General features: G+C 41.2%; 1 protein-coding gene across 4 annotated transcripts in view; it reads left to right on the top strand.

The window, feature by feature from the left end:
- zmynd11 (zinc finger, MYND-type containing 11) overlaps window positions 1–17,404 on the top strand; it is a 194,712-nt gene that overhangs the window by 120,567 nt on the left and 56,741 nt on the right. For all 4 annotated transcript variants that reach the window (XM_078232821.1, XM_078232811.1, XM_078232830.1 and 1 more), the window contains 4 exons: window positions 1,148–1,225; window positions 6,957–7,049; window positions 9,700–9,787; window positions 16,690–16,745. In XM_078232821.1, the coding sequence (XP_078088947.1) occupies window positions 1,148–1,225; window positions 6,957–7,049; window positions 9,700–9,787; window positions 16,690–16,745 (315 nt within the window). The remainder of the gene's footprint in view (window positions 1–1,147; window positions 1,226–6,956; window positions 7,050–9,699; window positions 9,788–16,689; window positions 16,746–17,404) is intronic.

The following is a 17,404-nucleotide window of genomic DNA, read 5'->3' on the forward strand; positions in this document are numbered from 1 at the left end:
CTTTTGTAAAGGACACTTATTCTGCTTTTAATAGTGCAGGAAGTAGACCATATCAGGTGTCCCCAGATGAATTACCCACCACATATCCATGTCATATGTCCTTTTTTGACAGTTTCATTTTAACTGGTGGTTTTCTGATTCTTTCAAAATCTTTCATTTTATTTTTGTTAGAAATAATGATGTTGTTTGGCATTACATTACTCTCTGTCACAAAGCATTTTCTGCTGCGTCATGGTGACCATTGTAATGCGAGATCTATTTACATTAGAACCGAGAGCATCACATTATTGTCCATTGTTACTTGTCACAACTGAAACTTGATTCCTATGTGTAACAGTAATAACTTCACTCAGCACCTTAAAAGTTGTTTCAGAGAAACAGTAATCGAACAAATTATCAATAGTTTGGTGGGGTGGTTGGTGACTAAATGTTTGGATTGAATGTTACATAAGGAAGGTCTTGAATGAGGAGGAAGTGGAGCAACAGAAGTTTAGTGAGAGATTTCAGTATATAGAGCCCAAGTTGGTTAAGATACAGCCATCAGTGGATGAATGATGGGAATGTGCAAGAAGCCAGAGCTGGAGGAATACTCTTGGGAGTGCAGTAAGATTGGAAAGCCCCATAGAGTCGAAGAGTGAAGCCATGAAGAAATTTAGATACAAGGATGCAACTTTAAAATCAGTGGTGTATGAATACAGGGAGCCAGTGTAGATCAGTGGAACAAAGCGGTGATGGGTGAATATGATTTTGGTACGGAATAGATGTAACAGCAGTATTTTGGATAATCTTGTCACTGCCTAATCTCTTTGAAACCCTCTAGGTATGTTTGCAGCCCATTTCAAAGCGGAGCCTTGAAATGGATGTAATGACTAATACTAGATTGCTTTCTTAGTGCTTGATCACTGTGTTCGGTATTTTTATTATCCTAGATAAAACAGTTTCTGGCACATCTGTTTTCAGATTCAATTATGTAGTCTGTTTGAAAGACCACCTGTCAAGGTTATGAATCAAATAGTACCTACCGTGTGATATCAGTTGCATGTGCATTTTGAGTTGATGGAAGTTGAACGTCTGAGTTATTTTGCTAATTGTTGCAGTATATTGTTCAGTAAGCAATACTTCACTAATTTAACTATTATTATAATAGAGCATGAAAAAGAAGAACACAACCAAGCAAGCTATGGGCAGATATTTGGGTTACATTGTATCTCGCATGAAGGAGAGGGTGAGTATCCGTTTCAAGAAACAAATGCAGTCCCATGGTTTCCAAGCTGCAGTAAATTAGCTGTCTGTTATTTAGTGCTACTGATGTTGTTTTCTCTTGTACCATAAATGACATTGAGATCACACAAGACAAAATAAAAGAGCAGCAAATGCCATTTAGCTGATGGAGGCTTGTCGGTCTCGTGTTCCTGCTCACTCAGCCTAGCAGCCAACTGTATTTTGAATGTCACCAGTGTCCTTAATTTCTCTTCATTCCTGCCAGATGTGTCAAAATGGTTCATCACCTGTTGAATTTTCACGTAATTTAAATTTACTTTTCATGAATTTAGATTAATAAAAATATTTTTGACTATATTGTAATCTTACTTTCCCCAAGTTGGATACGAAAAGGTTTCTCTTTGTGACCTAAATAATCAATTTTAAATTAACTAACATTCTACTACTTTGGTGCTTTTTTTATTTTATTAGGAAAGTTGCAGAAGTTAAACTGCATCCAATGCTTTATTTCTTCAAGGGCCACGGCTTTTACTAGGTTATTTAGGTTTTATTTATTTAGATAAAATGAAGATATTAATAAAAAGTGATTTTGTAGGACATATTTTGCACAAATCTGATACTGCAACAGCAGTGATTTTTTTTTTTGACTGAACTAAAATTTCACCGTCTGCCGTGGTGGGATTCAAACCCAGGTCCTCAAAACATTAGCTGAGCTTCTGGATTAATAGTCTAGCGATAATACCACTCTGCCATCGCCTTTCAATTATGCAGAAAATCATTTGCTATTTACCCTTTTTTGTTGAGCATAATGGGAGCTCTGAATATCACTTTGATCATTACAGCTTATTTCTGTTCAAATTCTTGTCTTTGCAGCACTAATTATGGACACATGACCAGGATTTTATTCTATTTTTGAAATAAGTTTTTTGGAAGTAGACTAATCAAGCTGAGACTGATTTTTAACTTTATGTGGAACATTGTATGTGGAATGAAAAGACTTGAGTCAAGGGTGATTTGTTGGAAATATCAGTGACATTGTAGTCAATATATCAATATCAAAAGCAACTTTTAAGTCTGCAGCTGTTTTACAAAGAACAAAGAACAGTACAGCACAGAAACAGGCCCTTTGGCCCTCCAAACCTGCGCCGATCACAGTGTCCTATCTAGACCAACCGCTTGTATCCCTCTATTCCCCGCCTGTTCATGTGTCTATCCAGATAAGTCTTAAATGTCGCTAATGTATTTGCCTCAACTACACCCTCTGTGTAAAAAAACCTTCCCCCGCACATCTCCACTGAACCTTCCCCCTCCCCCCCGCCCTTATCTTGAACTTGTGCTCCCTTGTAATTGTCATTTCTGCCCTGGGAAAAAGCTTCCAAATGTTCATCCTATCCATACCCCTCATAATTTTATAAACTTCTTTCAGGTCGCCCCCTAGCTTCCATCTTTCCAGGGAGAACGATCCCAGTTTATTCAATCTCTCCTTATAGCCAATACTCTCCATACCAGGCAACATCCTGGTAAACCTTTTCTGTACTCTCTCCAAAACCTCCACGTCCTTCTGGTAATGTGGTGGCCAGAATTGAACAAATGTCAACCTTTTATGTAACTGTAACATAATTTGCCAATTTTTGTACTCAATGCCCCGTCCAATGAAGGCAAGCATGCCATATGCTTTCTTAACCACCTTTTCCACCTGTGCTGCCACTTTTTAGGATCTGTGGACTTGTATTCGCAGATCTCTGTGTGACTATGCTCCTGATGGTTCTGCCATTTATTTTGTAGCTCCCTCCTGAATTGGATCTGCCGAAATGCATCACCTCGTATTTGTCTGGATTAAATTCTACCTGCCAATTCTCTGCCCAATTTTCCAATCTATCTATAATCCTGCTGTATTCTCTGACAGCCTTCATCACTATCCGCAACTCAGCCAATCTTTGTATCATCCAGAAACTTGCTAATCAAACCAGCTACATTTTCTTCCAAGTCATTTATTTATATATTTTATATATAATATATATTTTATATATATATATTACAAACAGCAGAGGTCCCAGTACTGATCCCTGTGGAACACCACTAGTTATAGATCTCCATTCAGAAAAATAACCTTCCACTGCTACCCTCTGTCTTCTATGGTCAACACAGTAAGACGTCTCACAACACCAGGTTAAAGTCCAACAGGTTTATTTGGTAGCAAATACCATAAACTTTCGGAGCGCTGCTCCTTCGTCAGATGGAGTGGAAATGTGCACATTTCCACTCCATCTGACGAAGGAGCAGCGCTCCGAAAGCTTATGGTATTTGCTACCAAATAAACCTGTTGGACTTTAACCTGGTGTTGTGAGACTTCTTACTGTGTTCACCCCAGTCCAACGCCGGCATCTCCACATCATGACTTCTATGGTCAAGCCAGTTCTGAATAGTTCATCCCGATCCCGTGAGATTTAATCTTTTGCACCAGCCTGCTATGAGGGACCTTGTCAAATGCCTTACTAAAATCCATGTAGACAACATTCACAGCCCTTCCCTCATCAATCATTTTAGTCACCTCCTCAAAAAGCTCAATTAACTTAGTGAGACCTGACCTCCCTTGTACAAAACCATGCTGTCTGTCGCATGGTTCCAAATGTGTATAGATCCTATTCCTATGAATCTTATCTCTCAGACCACTGGATTACCGATGAAATTAGCCGTATTGAATCACAACTGCATTCTCCAGAAATAATATATTTCAATTTTGGATTAACTGAGTCTTAAACTGGGACCAAGTCTCAACAATGTGCGTTTTGTTTGTTGACTTGAGCCTTGGTGGAAGAAATGCTTGATGCCCGTTGAAAGGTGAACCTGGCTTGCATACATCAGGGCAGTCCTGATGTTTATTGATCAGTAAATGAGACTGTTGTGGCCAGGTCATTGATGTATTTAAGACAAAGATAGATAGGTTCTTGATTGGTAAGGTGATTAAAGGTTCCGGGTAAAAGGCAGAAAAATGGAGTTGAGAAACTTATAAGCTATGGTCAAATGGTGGAGCAGGCTCAATGGGTTGTCGAATGGCCCAATTCTGCTCCTATATCTTAGCTTATCTAAAGATAAGATAATGTCCTAAATCTCTTGCATTTAATCTCCTATTTTTTGTGAGTTTGTAGTTGACCTACTAGTCATTGGAACTAGTCTGTTTCTTTCTACACTATTTTACAATTTTAAATATTTCTATAAAACATTATCTCATTATGTCTTTACTCTGAGGGAGAGCTCTTACTCCACCCCCGCCACCCTCCCAAATACCATGTAACTTTAATATTTAAGTAAACCTCAGCAGGTTTAAGAATACTATAAAAATCAGTAATTCCCAGGCATAAGAAGGTTTGCTTTCAGTGGAAATTTAAAATATGGGTTCCTATGGGTGTGCAAACACCCAATAATATTTAGTGTGTGCTGTACATGTGATTTCTCTCCCACGACATTGTAAATCCCACACATTTTACTCCATAAAGCAATTTTTAAATAGTAGTTGTGATTTGGTAAATTAGTTTATTAGTTAGAAATAATGCTGTGACAGTAGCATGAATTGTTCCAATCATTGTAGCAATTATCTTGCTTTTAAAGTGTAGAGCTGACCAGGCCCTCATTTAATGAAAAAGTTGTAGCTTTGTAAGGTTTTCAGGCTACCAGTTTAAAACTGAAGGCTTTTTACTTTTGGCTGGTGAGCTGTTCAGGTCATCGACTTGTGCAAGAAACAAAAAGCCTTGGAATTAGACCATAAGGAAAGTTTGTAGATCACGATGCCAAGTTTTAAATTTCATATTTTTTCGTGGCCATCCTGTAGTTCTTCCAATCAAAGGACCTTGCTGATACTGACGGAAATAAGATTTTGGAAGTATTGCCATCAGAGCAGAGAAGGATGAAAGATTTAATTTGGAAAAAAAAGTTTAGAGGTGAATGGGGAATAGACGAAACCCCCCAATTTAAAATTGTCACTACAGGAGCCAGAAATACCGTTAGGGCGAATATCTTGATGCTGAGTTTGATGTTGAAATTTGTTGCTGTGGTTAGTAATTTAAGGCTGAGAATATTGACTCTTTTTAAAGGGAGAACTCGTGTAACACAATTGAAGCAGAGGGCTATTGGAAGAGAGCAAAGCAGTGATATTAGTTTTAGGTTACTTCAGTAAAGGCATGATGGAAGTCTACAAGATTATGAGAGGCGTGGATAGTCAGAAGCTTTTTCCCAGGGTGGAAGAGTCAATTACTAGGGGGCATAAGTTTAAGGTGCACGGGGCAAGGTTTAAAAGAGATGTACGAGGCAGATTTTTTACACAGAGAGTGGTGGGTGCCTGGAACTCGTTGTCGGGGGAGGTAGTGGAAGCGGATACGGTAGTGACTTTTAAGGGGCGTCTTGACAAGTACATGAATGAGATGGGAATAGAGGGATATGGTCCCAGGAAGGGTAGGGGGTTTTAGTTCAGTCGGGCAGCATGGTCGGTGCGGGCTTGGAGGGCCAAAGGGCCTGTTCCTGTGCTGTAATTTTCTTTGTTCTTTATTCTTTGAATGGCATCCTTTTGTGCTGAAAGCCACTATGGGTCAGTGAGGAAATGAAAGGTTATTGTTAATTACTCTTATTGTCATAGTTGTCAATACAGTCTCACCAGAGTCGCACCAAATGTTTGCTACTCTCTTGCTGGCACATAACAAAACAGGTTTATAATCAAGTATTTCTGTTAGAGCACCAGGTTCGAGTTCACGAAGGGCTATCTTGTAATTTGCAAGCTTGCTGTAGTTCATTTTTTTTCTTCAATTATATGTCAGAAATTCAAGATCAAACAAATGTTGTCACCAGAAATGTGTGTTCACTTAAATTAAACTTCTATTTTGTTTCAGATGATTGAGATTTTATTAACTATGTGCTTCAGTTTACAAGGATATTGCATATCTTCTGAATGTTCCCAAAGACATTTTTGACTTTTTCATTTGGTTATGTAGAATTGAATCTTTTTGAGCTTGAAGCCTTAAATGCTCACAGTTTTCGAAAGCGATGTGTTTGAAGCTGGTGGTATAGATGTATGTATAGAAAACTGGATCCCAAGTTGCGTGGAATTACAGCAAGGAGCAGGCTGTTGAACTTATTTAGTGCACATTAGTGTTTATTCGAACAGTGTCCCTGATCGCATGCCTGTCCTGCTCCTATTATCTCTCAACTGCCTACCACTATTCTTAAATATTAACAATCACTAACTCTGGCAGTGCATTCCACAGCTTCAAACCTAAGTGTAAAGAAAATTCTCTTTCTCCCTACCCTCTGCCCTAAATCTCTTGCATTTAATCTCCTATCTTTTGTGAGTTTGTAGTTGACCTATTAGTCATTGGAAGTCTGTTTCTATCCACACTATTTTACAGTTTTAAATATTTCTATAAAACATTCCTTTAATCTCCTGTGTTTGAAGACAACAACCCAAATTGTCAACCCTTCCTTTTTATTTGTATTTTGACCTATCAGATACAATAAGTGAATTACACCCTACCCACCTGTATTGCTTCAACACCCTATGGTGTGCATTATAAAGCTGACAGTGATTACATTAAGATTTTATATTGATTCAATATTGCATCTCCACTTTAAATACTGTATCTCCTTTGATTAAAAATTTCACTTCATTAGCAAGTATCCTATGTCCGGAACTTAACTAAGTTTTGAAGTTTTTATTTCAGTTAAAAATGTGGGAAATATTTTTGCAGGCCTCAGAACTTGGTAAAAAGGGAAAGGAGAGCAAGCACCCAATGTACAGGAGATTGGTGCACACACCTATAGACGTTGCTAGCATACAAGAGGTAGGTAAAGAACCAATGTAGTTAGAATCTTTTGCACTTGAGTGTTTATGGCTTTAAATTCATGTCCACTAGCAAAAGCTTATATAATGGTATCAGGGATGAGACTCTGGTTCCGTAAAGAGGCGAGAGAAGCTGGTGCCATTTTCCTTTTACGTAGAGAAGAGGAAGGGGAAATTTGATAGAGATGTTCAAAATAATGAAGGTTTATGACGAATAATGAATGATGAAAAACATGTTTCAGTGGCAGAAGGGTCAGTAACTGGAGGACACAGGCAAAAGAGCCAGAGACGAGAAAAACATTTTTACGAAGGGAGTTGTGATCTCGAATGCACAGCCTGTAAAGGCAATGGACGCAAATTCAATCATTTTCAAAAGGCACTTTTATTTGTTCATGGGATGTGGGCATCGCTGCCTGGGCCAGCATTTATTGCCCATCCCCGAGGCCATTTAAGAGTCAAAGAACAAAGAATAGTACAGCACAGGAAACAGGCCCTTCGGCCCTCCAAGCCTGTGCCGCTCCTTGGTCCAACTAGACCATTCGTTTGTATCCCTCCATTCCCACACTGCTCATGTGACTATCCAGGTAAGTCTTAAACGATGCCAGCGTGTCTGCCTCCACCACCCTACTTGGCAGCGCATTCCAGGCCCCCACCACTCTGTGTAAAAAACGTCCCTCTGATATCTGAGTTATACCTCTCCCCTCTCACCTTGAGCCCGTGACCCCTCGTGATCGTCACCTCCGACCTGGGAAAAAGCTTCCTACTGTTCACCCTATCTATACCCTTCATAATTTTGTACACCTCTATTAGGTCTCCCCTCATTCTCCGTCTTTCCAGGGAGAACAAGCCCAGTTTACCCAATTTCTCCTCATAGCTAAGACCCTCCATACCAGGCAACATCCTGGTAAAATCTCTCTGCTCACTCTCCAAAGCTTCCACGTCCTTCTGGTAGTGCGGCGACCAGAACTGGGCGCAGTACTCCAAATGTGGCCTAACCAGCGTTCTATACAGCTGCAACATCAGACTCCAGCTTTTATACTCTATACTCCGTCGTATAAAGGCAAGCATACCATATGCCGCCTTCACCACCTTCTCCACCTGTGCTGCCACCTTCAAGGATTTGGGACTTGCACACCTAGGTCCTCTGTGTTTCTATACTCTTTATGACTCTGCCATTTATTGTATAACTCCCCCCTACATTAGTTCTTCCAAAATGCATCACTTTGCATTTATCCGGATTAAATTCCATCTGCCATTTCTCCGCCCAATTTTCCAGTCTATCTACATCCTGCTGTATTGTCCGACAATGTTCATCGCTATCCGTAAGTCCAGCCATCTTCGTGTCATCAGCAAACTTGCTGATTACACCAGTTACACCTTCTTCCAAATCATTTATATATATATATCACAAAAAGCAGAGGTCCCAGTACCGAGCCCTGCGGAACACCACTGGTCACAGACCTCCAGCCGGAAAGAGACCCTTTGACTGCTATCCTCTGTCTCCTGTGGCCAAACCAGTTTTCTACCCATCTAGCCACCTCTCCTTGTAACCCATGAGCCTTAACCTTCTTAACCAACCTGCCATGAGGGACTTTGTCAAATGCCTTACTGAAATCCATATAGACGACATCCACGGCCCTTCCTTCGTCAACCGTTTTTGTCACTTCCTCAAAAAACTCCACCAAATTTGTAAGGCATGACCACCCTCTCACAAAACCATGCTGTCTGTCACTAATGAGATTGTTCCATTCTAAATGCGCATACATCCTGTTTCTAAGAATCCTCTCCAACAACTTCTCTACCACGGACGTCAAGCTCACTGGCCTATAATTACCCGGGTTATCCCTGCTACCCTTCTCAACCACATTGGAGTCACACATATGCCAGACCAGGTAAGGACGGCAGATTTCCTTCCCTAAAGGACATTGGTGAACGAGATGGGTTTTTCTGACAATCGACAATGGTTTCATGGTCATCAATAGGATTCTTAATTCCAGATTTTTTTTTATTGAATTCAAATTTCACCTGCACCCCCAGAGCATTACCCTGGGTGTCTGGATTACTAGTCCAGCGACAATACCACTATGCCACCGCCTCCCCAACTACTTGGATAAGTAGTTGAAGGGGCCAAAAACGCAGGGCTGTAGGTATAGAGCAGGGGAGGTAATTGGGTAACTCTTTTTCATAGAATCAGCATAGACATGGTGGGCTATATTATTCTATGATGATGAACTGACGCAGCTATTACCAGTATTCTACTATTTTGGTGTCATCAGAATTATACAAGGCCTATGAACAGTTTAAAAACTCCTAAAATTGTACAAACAATGGCAGGGAATTTCAGCCCCAACATTGGTGAGCACTGTCGTGGGTGGAGCAGAAAAATTTGGATAGCTATTGCCTTTTAACAGCTCTCCAAATTTTCCCATCCCGCCCGCAACGATGCCTGCTGGTGTTGGGGCCGGAAAATCCCATCCAACAAAGTTGAATGTTCAATCCTATAATGTTAAAAGGGGTTTACCCCAAATGTTAAAAATCTAATTTAATAAAAGCCTTATAAAAACAGCTGTTGACTCTGTTAGTTATGTTAAACTAATAACTCTCTGGGACATTAATGCTCACAATAATGTCTATTACATTTTCCTTTGCAGAAATTGAATGAAAATAAATACAAAAGTTTTGATGAGTTTAAAGCTGATGCCCAGTTGCTTCTCCACAACACTATACTATTCTATGGAGGTGAGATCATTTATATTACTTAATCTGGCTTTATATTTCTTTAAGGAAAGGGAAGTTGTTAGACTGGCAGTTCAGTCACTTACCATGCTGGTGTACTGTGCAATGGGATAGCTTTTTTAAAATTCATTCGTGGGACATGGGTGTCGCTGGCTGGCCAGCATTTATTGCCCATTCCTAGTTGCCTGAGGGCAGTTGAGAGTCAACCACATTTCTCATTATTCTTCGATGGGATGTGGGTGTCACTGGCAAAGCCAACATTTATTGCCAATTGCTGGGCCATTATGGAGGACAGTTAAGAGTCAACCACAGAGATGTGGGCCTGGAGTTGCGTGTGGACCAGACCAGATAAGGGTGGCAGATTTCTTTCCAAAAAGGGCATTAGTAAACCAGATGGGTTTTTACAATAATAGATGAGTGGTTTTCAACTGATGAGCCGCGGCACACCGGTGTGCCGTGAGAACTGTCCAAGTGTGCTGTGGAATGTTGTACAAAGGTAATGAAAATCCTTTTTTAAAAAGACACATATATTGTTCATCTTGAGCAATATTCAATCCAACCAAAATTACAACTCAAAACTCGTAAAATGAATTGTCAAATGCTTTAAAAGTGAGTTATCAGTCTTTCAATTCTAAAATGTGAACACTCTAAACTGGCCAACGGGTGAAACTGAGATGATGTGAAAGTTTTCCGTCGTCACAATAGAAACCAAACACTGTGCGTGCTTTTTTTTATTGATAAAACAAGACAAAACAAGCTAGCAGGTGCAGCAAAATTGTATCCATGTTTCTTTGCTGCGTCTATTTTCTTTCTCCTGATCTAAGAAGAAATGGATAAGTTTGATTCCTCCGCTTATTCAATCATTGATGTAACATCTGAACTCCAAGGAGAAAGAAAGGTTCAGAGACAGTATAATGAGAGCTATCTGGCCGTTGGATTTTCATGGACAGGAGATGCCACTTACCCCTTACTTGAATGTCTCATCGATAGAAGTTGGCAAACGCTGCAGTGGCACCAAGCAAGTTAAAACACCATCCGCAGACAAAACATCCGTCTCTTGTGAGCAAAGCCGTTCAGTGCTTCAGACGTTTTAAAGAACGATACATTAATCAGACCCAACATCTGATTGTGTGTGTGGGGATATTGGAAAAGCTCGAGAGGCTAGTTAGCTGGTGGCTGAATTTCAATTATTTATCAGTTCAATTATTTAATAAAAATTATACTTTAAAAAATATTGTTACAAATGTGAAATTCATAACACAAAAAAGGCAAAATTCAGATGCTTGAACTGAGTGCTGTGTGTGGAACAGATTTAGGGCTATGAATAGTTAGAAATAGTTGAGTTGAGCAGATTTTGAAAACGTGTCTGTGCTCTCTGTTGAAGGCGACATATTCTGTGGTGAATTTGAAACGTTAATGCATTTGACCCTTATTTAGCTTGTTGTATGCACTATGTTGCAAGCCTCTAGTAAGACTAATCATGCACAGTGGTAGTAAGTGTGTGCCATCTACAAGATGCACTGCAGCAACTCACCAAGGCTCTTTCGACAGCGCCTTCCAAATCTGTGACCTCCATCCCCTTGAAGGACAAGGGGAGAGGATGGATGGGAACACCAAGTTCCCCTTTAAGCCACGCACCATCTTGACTGGAAATAACTCACTACTCCTTCACTGTCACTGGGACAAAAGCCTGAAACACTCTTCCTAACAGGCCTGTGGTGTACCAATGAGCACTGCAGCAGTTCAAGAAGGCAGCTCACCACCTTTTCAGGGGCAGTTAGAGATGGACAATGAAATGCTGGCCTAGCTAGTGATGTCCACATCCCGAGAGCAAATAAATGCAAAAAAGATCACTTAGAAGGGTGTCAGGAAAAAGGGTATTCAGGTGTTCATTATGAGAAGAACAATAGCACGTTGGATCTCCATCCATAGATTTGGAAGATAAATACTTGTGTCAGACCAGAGCAGGGTTGGCTGCCCACAATAATTATCAATGAGGAAGGTCATCCAGTCATAATTCATCGACAACCTCTAATTGTAGCATGCAGTTGTTTTTAAGATAATTTCAAGGTTTATCTCCAGGGCGGGTACATCTGTAAGTTTATTCTACGTGTTGTTTTTAATTCTTTTACTATGTTGCAAACCTCTTGTAAGATCGTGGGAAAAGCAGGCATTCACTGTCCATCCCCAATTACCTTTTGAGGAGGTGATACTTAGCTGCCTTGAACCATGCAGCTCATGTGGTGTAAGTACACCCACTGTGCTGTTAGGGAGGGAGTTCCAGGATGTTAATCGTGCTTCGTCTTAAGAATTTCCCAATATTGGTCCAAAAATCATATTTGCATGTTTGAACCCTGTGCCTTCCTGCAGTTTATTTTGAAAGTAATTTTCTGGGTTAGCTTTTTCAGTGTTCTGTCCATTTGTATGAGGAACGGTTGAGGACTCTGGGTCTGTACTCGTTGGAGTTTAGAAGGACGAGGGGGGATCTTATTGAAACTTACAGGATACTGCGAGGCCTGGATAGAATGGATGTGGAGAGGATGTTTCCACTAGTAGGAAAAGCTAGAACCAGAGGGCACAACCTCAGGCTAAAGGGACGATCCTTTAAAACAGAAATGAGGAGGAATTTCTTCAGCCAGAGAGTGGTGAATCTGTGGAACTCGTTGCCGCAGAAGGCTGTGGAGGCCAGGTCATTGAGTGTCTTTAAGACAGAGATGGATAGGTTCTTGATTAATAAGGGGATCCAGGGTTATGGGGGAAAGGCAGGAGAATGGGGATGAGAAAAATATCAGCCATGATTGAATGGCAGAGCAGACTCGATGGGCCAAGTGGCCTAATTCTGCTCCTACGCCTTATGGTCTTATTACTCATTTCAGAGTCGTCCTCTATAGGCAGAAAAGCAAACTTCTCTGGTCTTTCCTCGATTCAAATTCCTGGCAATGGCATACAATCTTTTCAGTTTTCTCTGCGTGGCCTTTAAATTATAGACATGTCTCATTTCCTGGCAACCAAAATAGGACACAGTATTTGAGGTGCTGTCAGATCAGAGGACTGTACAGCTTGATCATTATAACCTCCTCTGATTTTCATCCCATTCTTCTGGCTATATATCCTGTTGATTGCTGTTCTGAAATGGTTGGGGATATTTAGCATCAAGTCTGCTAAAACATTTGGGCCTTTTTTTTCAGTTTTAATTATAACTGTTCATGCTTCTCATAGTCTACAAATTTCATCCTCCATTTCATTTTCATTGTTAGATGGTCTGTATCATATCAGTGTGACTGATCACTTGCTACTTCTGTACTCTAGTCCATAGTGATTCAGTTTGGTTCACAGCCTTGCTCTGTAGGGAGATATGATGCCTCTAATTAACCTTTCTATTCCCCCTCCTTTCCTTTCCTTACAATTTTAAAAGTTTTACACCAGGCACTAAAATAAAAGTAAAATACTGCGGATGCTGGAAAAGCTAAGCAGGTCTGGCAGCATCTGTGGAAAGAGAAGCAGTTACCATTTTGCGTCCAATGTGATTTTTTTGTCAGAACTGAAGAGGTAGAAATCTGATGGGTTTTAGCGGCGGGGTCAAGTTTTTAAAATGTATTCTTTAATGGGATGTGTACATGGCTGACAAGGTCAGCATTTATTGCTTGTCTCCAATTGCAGAGGAACTGAGTGGTTTGTTAGCCCATTTCAGAGGGCAATTAAGAGTCACTTACAATGCTGTCGGTCTGGAGTTGCATGTAGGTCAGACTAAGTAAGGATGGGAGATTTCCTTCCCTAAAGGACATTAATGTGTTTTTATGACAATCAGTGACGATTTCATGACTACCATTACTGAAACTAACTTTATATCATTTATTGATTAAATTAAATTCCACCAGCTGCTGTGGTTGGATTTGAACTCATGTCCCCAGAACATTATTTGATTTATTATTGAACCATGGATTGTGCTACAGTAAAAAGTATTGTTTGTTGCACGCCATACAGATAACACATACCGTTCATAGAGTACATAGGGGAGAAGGAAAGGAGAGAGTGCAGAATATAATACAGTCATAGCTAGGGTGCAGAGAAAGATCAGCTTAATGTATGGTAAGTCAATTCAAAAGTCTGATAGCAGCAGGAAAGAAGCTGCTCTTGAGTCAGTTGGTACATGTTTTCAGACTTTTGCACCTTTTTTCCCAACGGAAGAAGGTGAAAGAGAGTATGTCTGGGGTGCATGGGGTCCTTGATTATGCTGGCTGCTTTTCCAAGGCAGCGGGAAGTGTAGATGGAGTTACTGGATGGGAGGTTGGTTTGTGCGATAGAGTGGGCTATATTTACAACCCTTTGTAGTTTCTTGTGTTCTTGGACAGAGCAGGAGCCATACCAAGCTGTGATATATCTGGAAAGGATGCTTTCTGGAGTGCACCTGCTGAATTTCCTTAGTTTTCTGAGAAAGTAGAGGCGTTGATGGGCTTTTTCAACCATAGCTTTGGTGCAGAGAGACGAGGACAGGTTGTTGGTGATCTGAACACCAAGAAATTTGAAGCTCTCGACCATCTGTGGGATCCAGAACTGGCTTGCCCAAAGGAGGCAGAGAGTGGATATAGATGGGTCTTTTTCTAAATGGAGGTCGGTCACCAGTGGTGTGCCCCAGGGATCTGTTCTGGGACCCTTGCTGTTTGTCATTTTCATAAATGACCTGGATGAGGAAGCGGAGGGATGGGTTGGTAAGTTTGCCGACGACGCGAAGGTTGGTGGGGTTGTGGATAGTCTGGAGGGATGTCAGAAGTTACAGAGGGACATAGATAGGATGCAAGACTGGGCGGAGAAGTGGCAGATGGACTTCAACCCAGATAAATGCGTAGTGGTCCATTTTGGCAGGTCAAATGGGATGAAGGAGTACAATATAAAGGGAAAGACTCTTAGTAATGTAGAGGATCAGAAGGACCTTGGGGTCCTGGTCCATAGGACTCTAAAATCGCCCCTGCAGGTGGAGAAGGTGGTTAAGAAGGCGTATGGTGTGCTGGCCTTAATCAATTGAGGGATTGAGTTTAGGAGTCCGGGGATGATGATGCAGCTATATAAGACCCTCGTCAGACCCCACTTGGAGTACTGTGCTCAGTTCTGGTCACCTCATTACAGGAAGGATGTGGAAAAGATTGAAAGGGTGCAGAGGAGATTTACAAGGATGTTGCCTGGATTGAGTGGCATGCCTTATGAGGATAGGCTGAGGGAGCTCGGTCTTTTCTCCTTGGAGAGATGAAGGATGAGAGACATAATAGGGGTGTATAAGATGTTGAGAGGCATAGATCGGGTGGACTCTGAGGCTTTTTCCCAGGGTGGAAATGTCTGCTACGAGAGGACACAGGCTTAAGGTGCTGGGGGGTAGGTACAGGGGAGATGTTAGGGGTAAGTTTTTCACACAGAGGGTGGTGGGCGAGTGAAATCGGCTGCCGTCAGTGGTGGTGGAGGCAAACTCAATAGGGTCTTTTAAGAGACTCCTGGATGAGTACATGGAGCTTAATAGGATGGAGGGTTATAGGTAGGTCTAGAAGGTAGGGATATGTTCGGCACAACTTGTGGGCCGAAGGGCCTGTTTGTGCTGTAGTTTTTCTATGTTCTATCTCCACTTCATCACCGTTGATGTGGACGGGGTATGCCCTCCACTATGCTTCCTGAAGTCGATGACTGTCCTTCCAGGGGAAGCTGTGATTTACAGTTTTCCTACTTTTACTACTATTCAATGTAGTAAACTGTATTCGCTCCCCACAGTGCAGTCTCCTCTACATTGGAGAGACCAAATGCAGACTGAGTGACTACTCTGCGGGACACTGCTTAGTCTTACCCTAGCCTTCAGTTGCTTGCCTTTTAATTCACCACCTTGCTCTCATAGTTACATTCTGTCCTCAGCCAGCTGCAGTGTTCCAATGCAACCCAACACAAGCTTAAGGAACAGTATCTCATTTTATGATTAGGTACTTTTCAAACATCTGGACTCAGCATAGAGTTCAATTTGAGGTTTTGAACTCAGTCTTTCACTTTGCTTTTTGTTTTGCCAAGTGCCAGTCTGTGTCTTGTTTTCATATTTTAGCTTTCTTCAGAGCTGCCCTTTATTCTGCCATTAACAACCACTGTGGACCCATGCTTTGTTTCTTCACTACAGTCATTACCACGCCCTTTGCCTTTTGTTCCATGACAATTTGTTATTTTAATTTCTCCCCTCACCTATTCTAAACCTTCCTTTTTGTTCTACTAGATCCTCCACCCTCCAGCCTTTTTCAACAACTTAAGGCCCATCATATTTCTACGTCTTCAGTTCCGAAGAAGAGTCATATTGGATTCACGACATTAGCTCTCTCCACAGATAGTGTCAGAGATGTTGAGTTTTTACAGTACTTTTTTATGTATGCCAGGCACACGTGGCTATGTTTATTGATGCTATTGTATCGTGACTTGCTTTTTTGGTCAGAATTTCTGGCTCCCAGTTTTGTTCCTTTTACTCTGTTATTTATTATACTTGCATGCTAATGAGTATTGTCATTTCATATCCCGATTACAGGAAGAGCGAGGTTTTGTTTTAGGATGTCCCGATGCACTTTACAGCCAATGAATTACTTAAGTGTGATAACTGTTGTAACATTGGGAACCATAGCAACCAATTTGTGCGCACATAATCTACTTTTGGTGATGTTGCTCAGGGAGAAATATTAGGCAAGACACTAGGATAGCTGTTCTTCAAGTCCTGCCATAGGACATCTTATTCCCACCTGTGAAATCGGTTTCTGAGTCAAGAATGTTACCGCTGAGGTGTAGCTGTCTCACCCTGATTAACCTCTCTCAACCGTTTTCCCTCATCGCCTGTGTTTCTATCTCTCAGTAGTTAATGTAATTTTTTTTGAGTTACGTCATTCTTTTTTTTGCAGCTGATAGTGACCAGGCAGAAGTAGCCAGGGCTCTTTTCAAAGACACTTGCCATGAGGTAAGCTATTTAATCTGAAGCCAATACTTCAAATTGCTGGCCCAGCCATCTCAATGCGGGATGGTTATAGTAGACTGTCACGTAGAACCTAGGAACCAATATTGGTGCTTGCCATGGTAATGTAACAATTGTCATTTAGAGCTGATTCTGAAATCTGAACTGGCAAGATTCTCATTTGCGTCTTGTCCATTCCCAATGCAAGCTCTCTACCTTAAGGGCAGATGCATTTGGATGACTTGCTGTTTGTAGCTCGTTTAATACTAATCACAGGAAGATGCAAAGTAGCCTTGCATTAAAATCATTAAATAATCTGCATCTTCCACACCCAATTAAACCCTGCATTTGCTTGATTAATTGGGCTGTTTGTGTTGGCAATTGGGGTAAAGCTATCTTACGTTACTTGTGCTCTGCTCATCATTATAACTGGATTCTTGTGGACAAATTCTGGCCACATTGTTCAGTGTTAGCAACATAGATTTTTGCAGGGATTAACGCAATTGCATGCCAAGGAGTGCACAATACTCTAAGCTGATCCCAGTGTATAATCTTAAACTTGCCAGCAATATGGGTGGCATGGTGGTACAGTGGTTAGTACTGCTGCCTCAAAATGCCAGGGACCTGGGTTCGATTCCCAGCTTGGATCACTGTGCGGAGTTTGC

Source organism: Mustelus asterias, chromosome 2, assembly GCF_964213995.1.
Source record: "Mustelus asterias chromosome 2, sMusAst1.hap1.1, whole genome shotgun sequence".
In the NCBI taxonomy this organism is placed as follows: domain Eukaryota; kingdom Metazoa; phylum Chordata; class Chondrichthyes; order Carcharhiniformes; family Triakidae; genus Mustelus; species Mustelus asterias.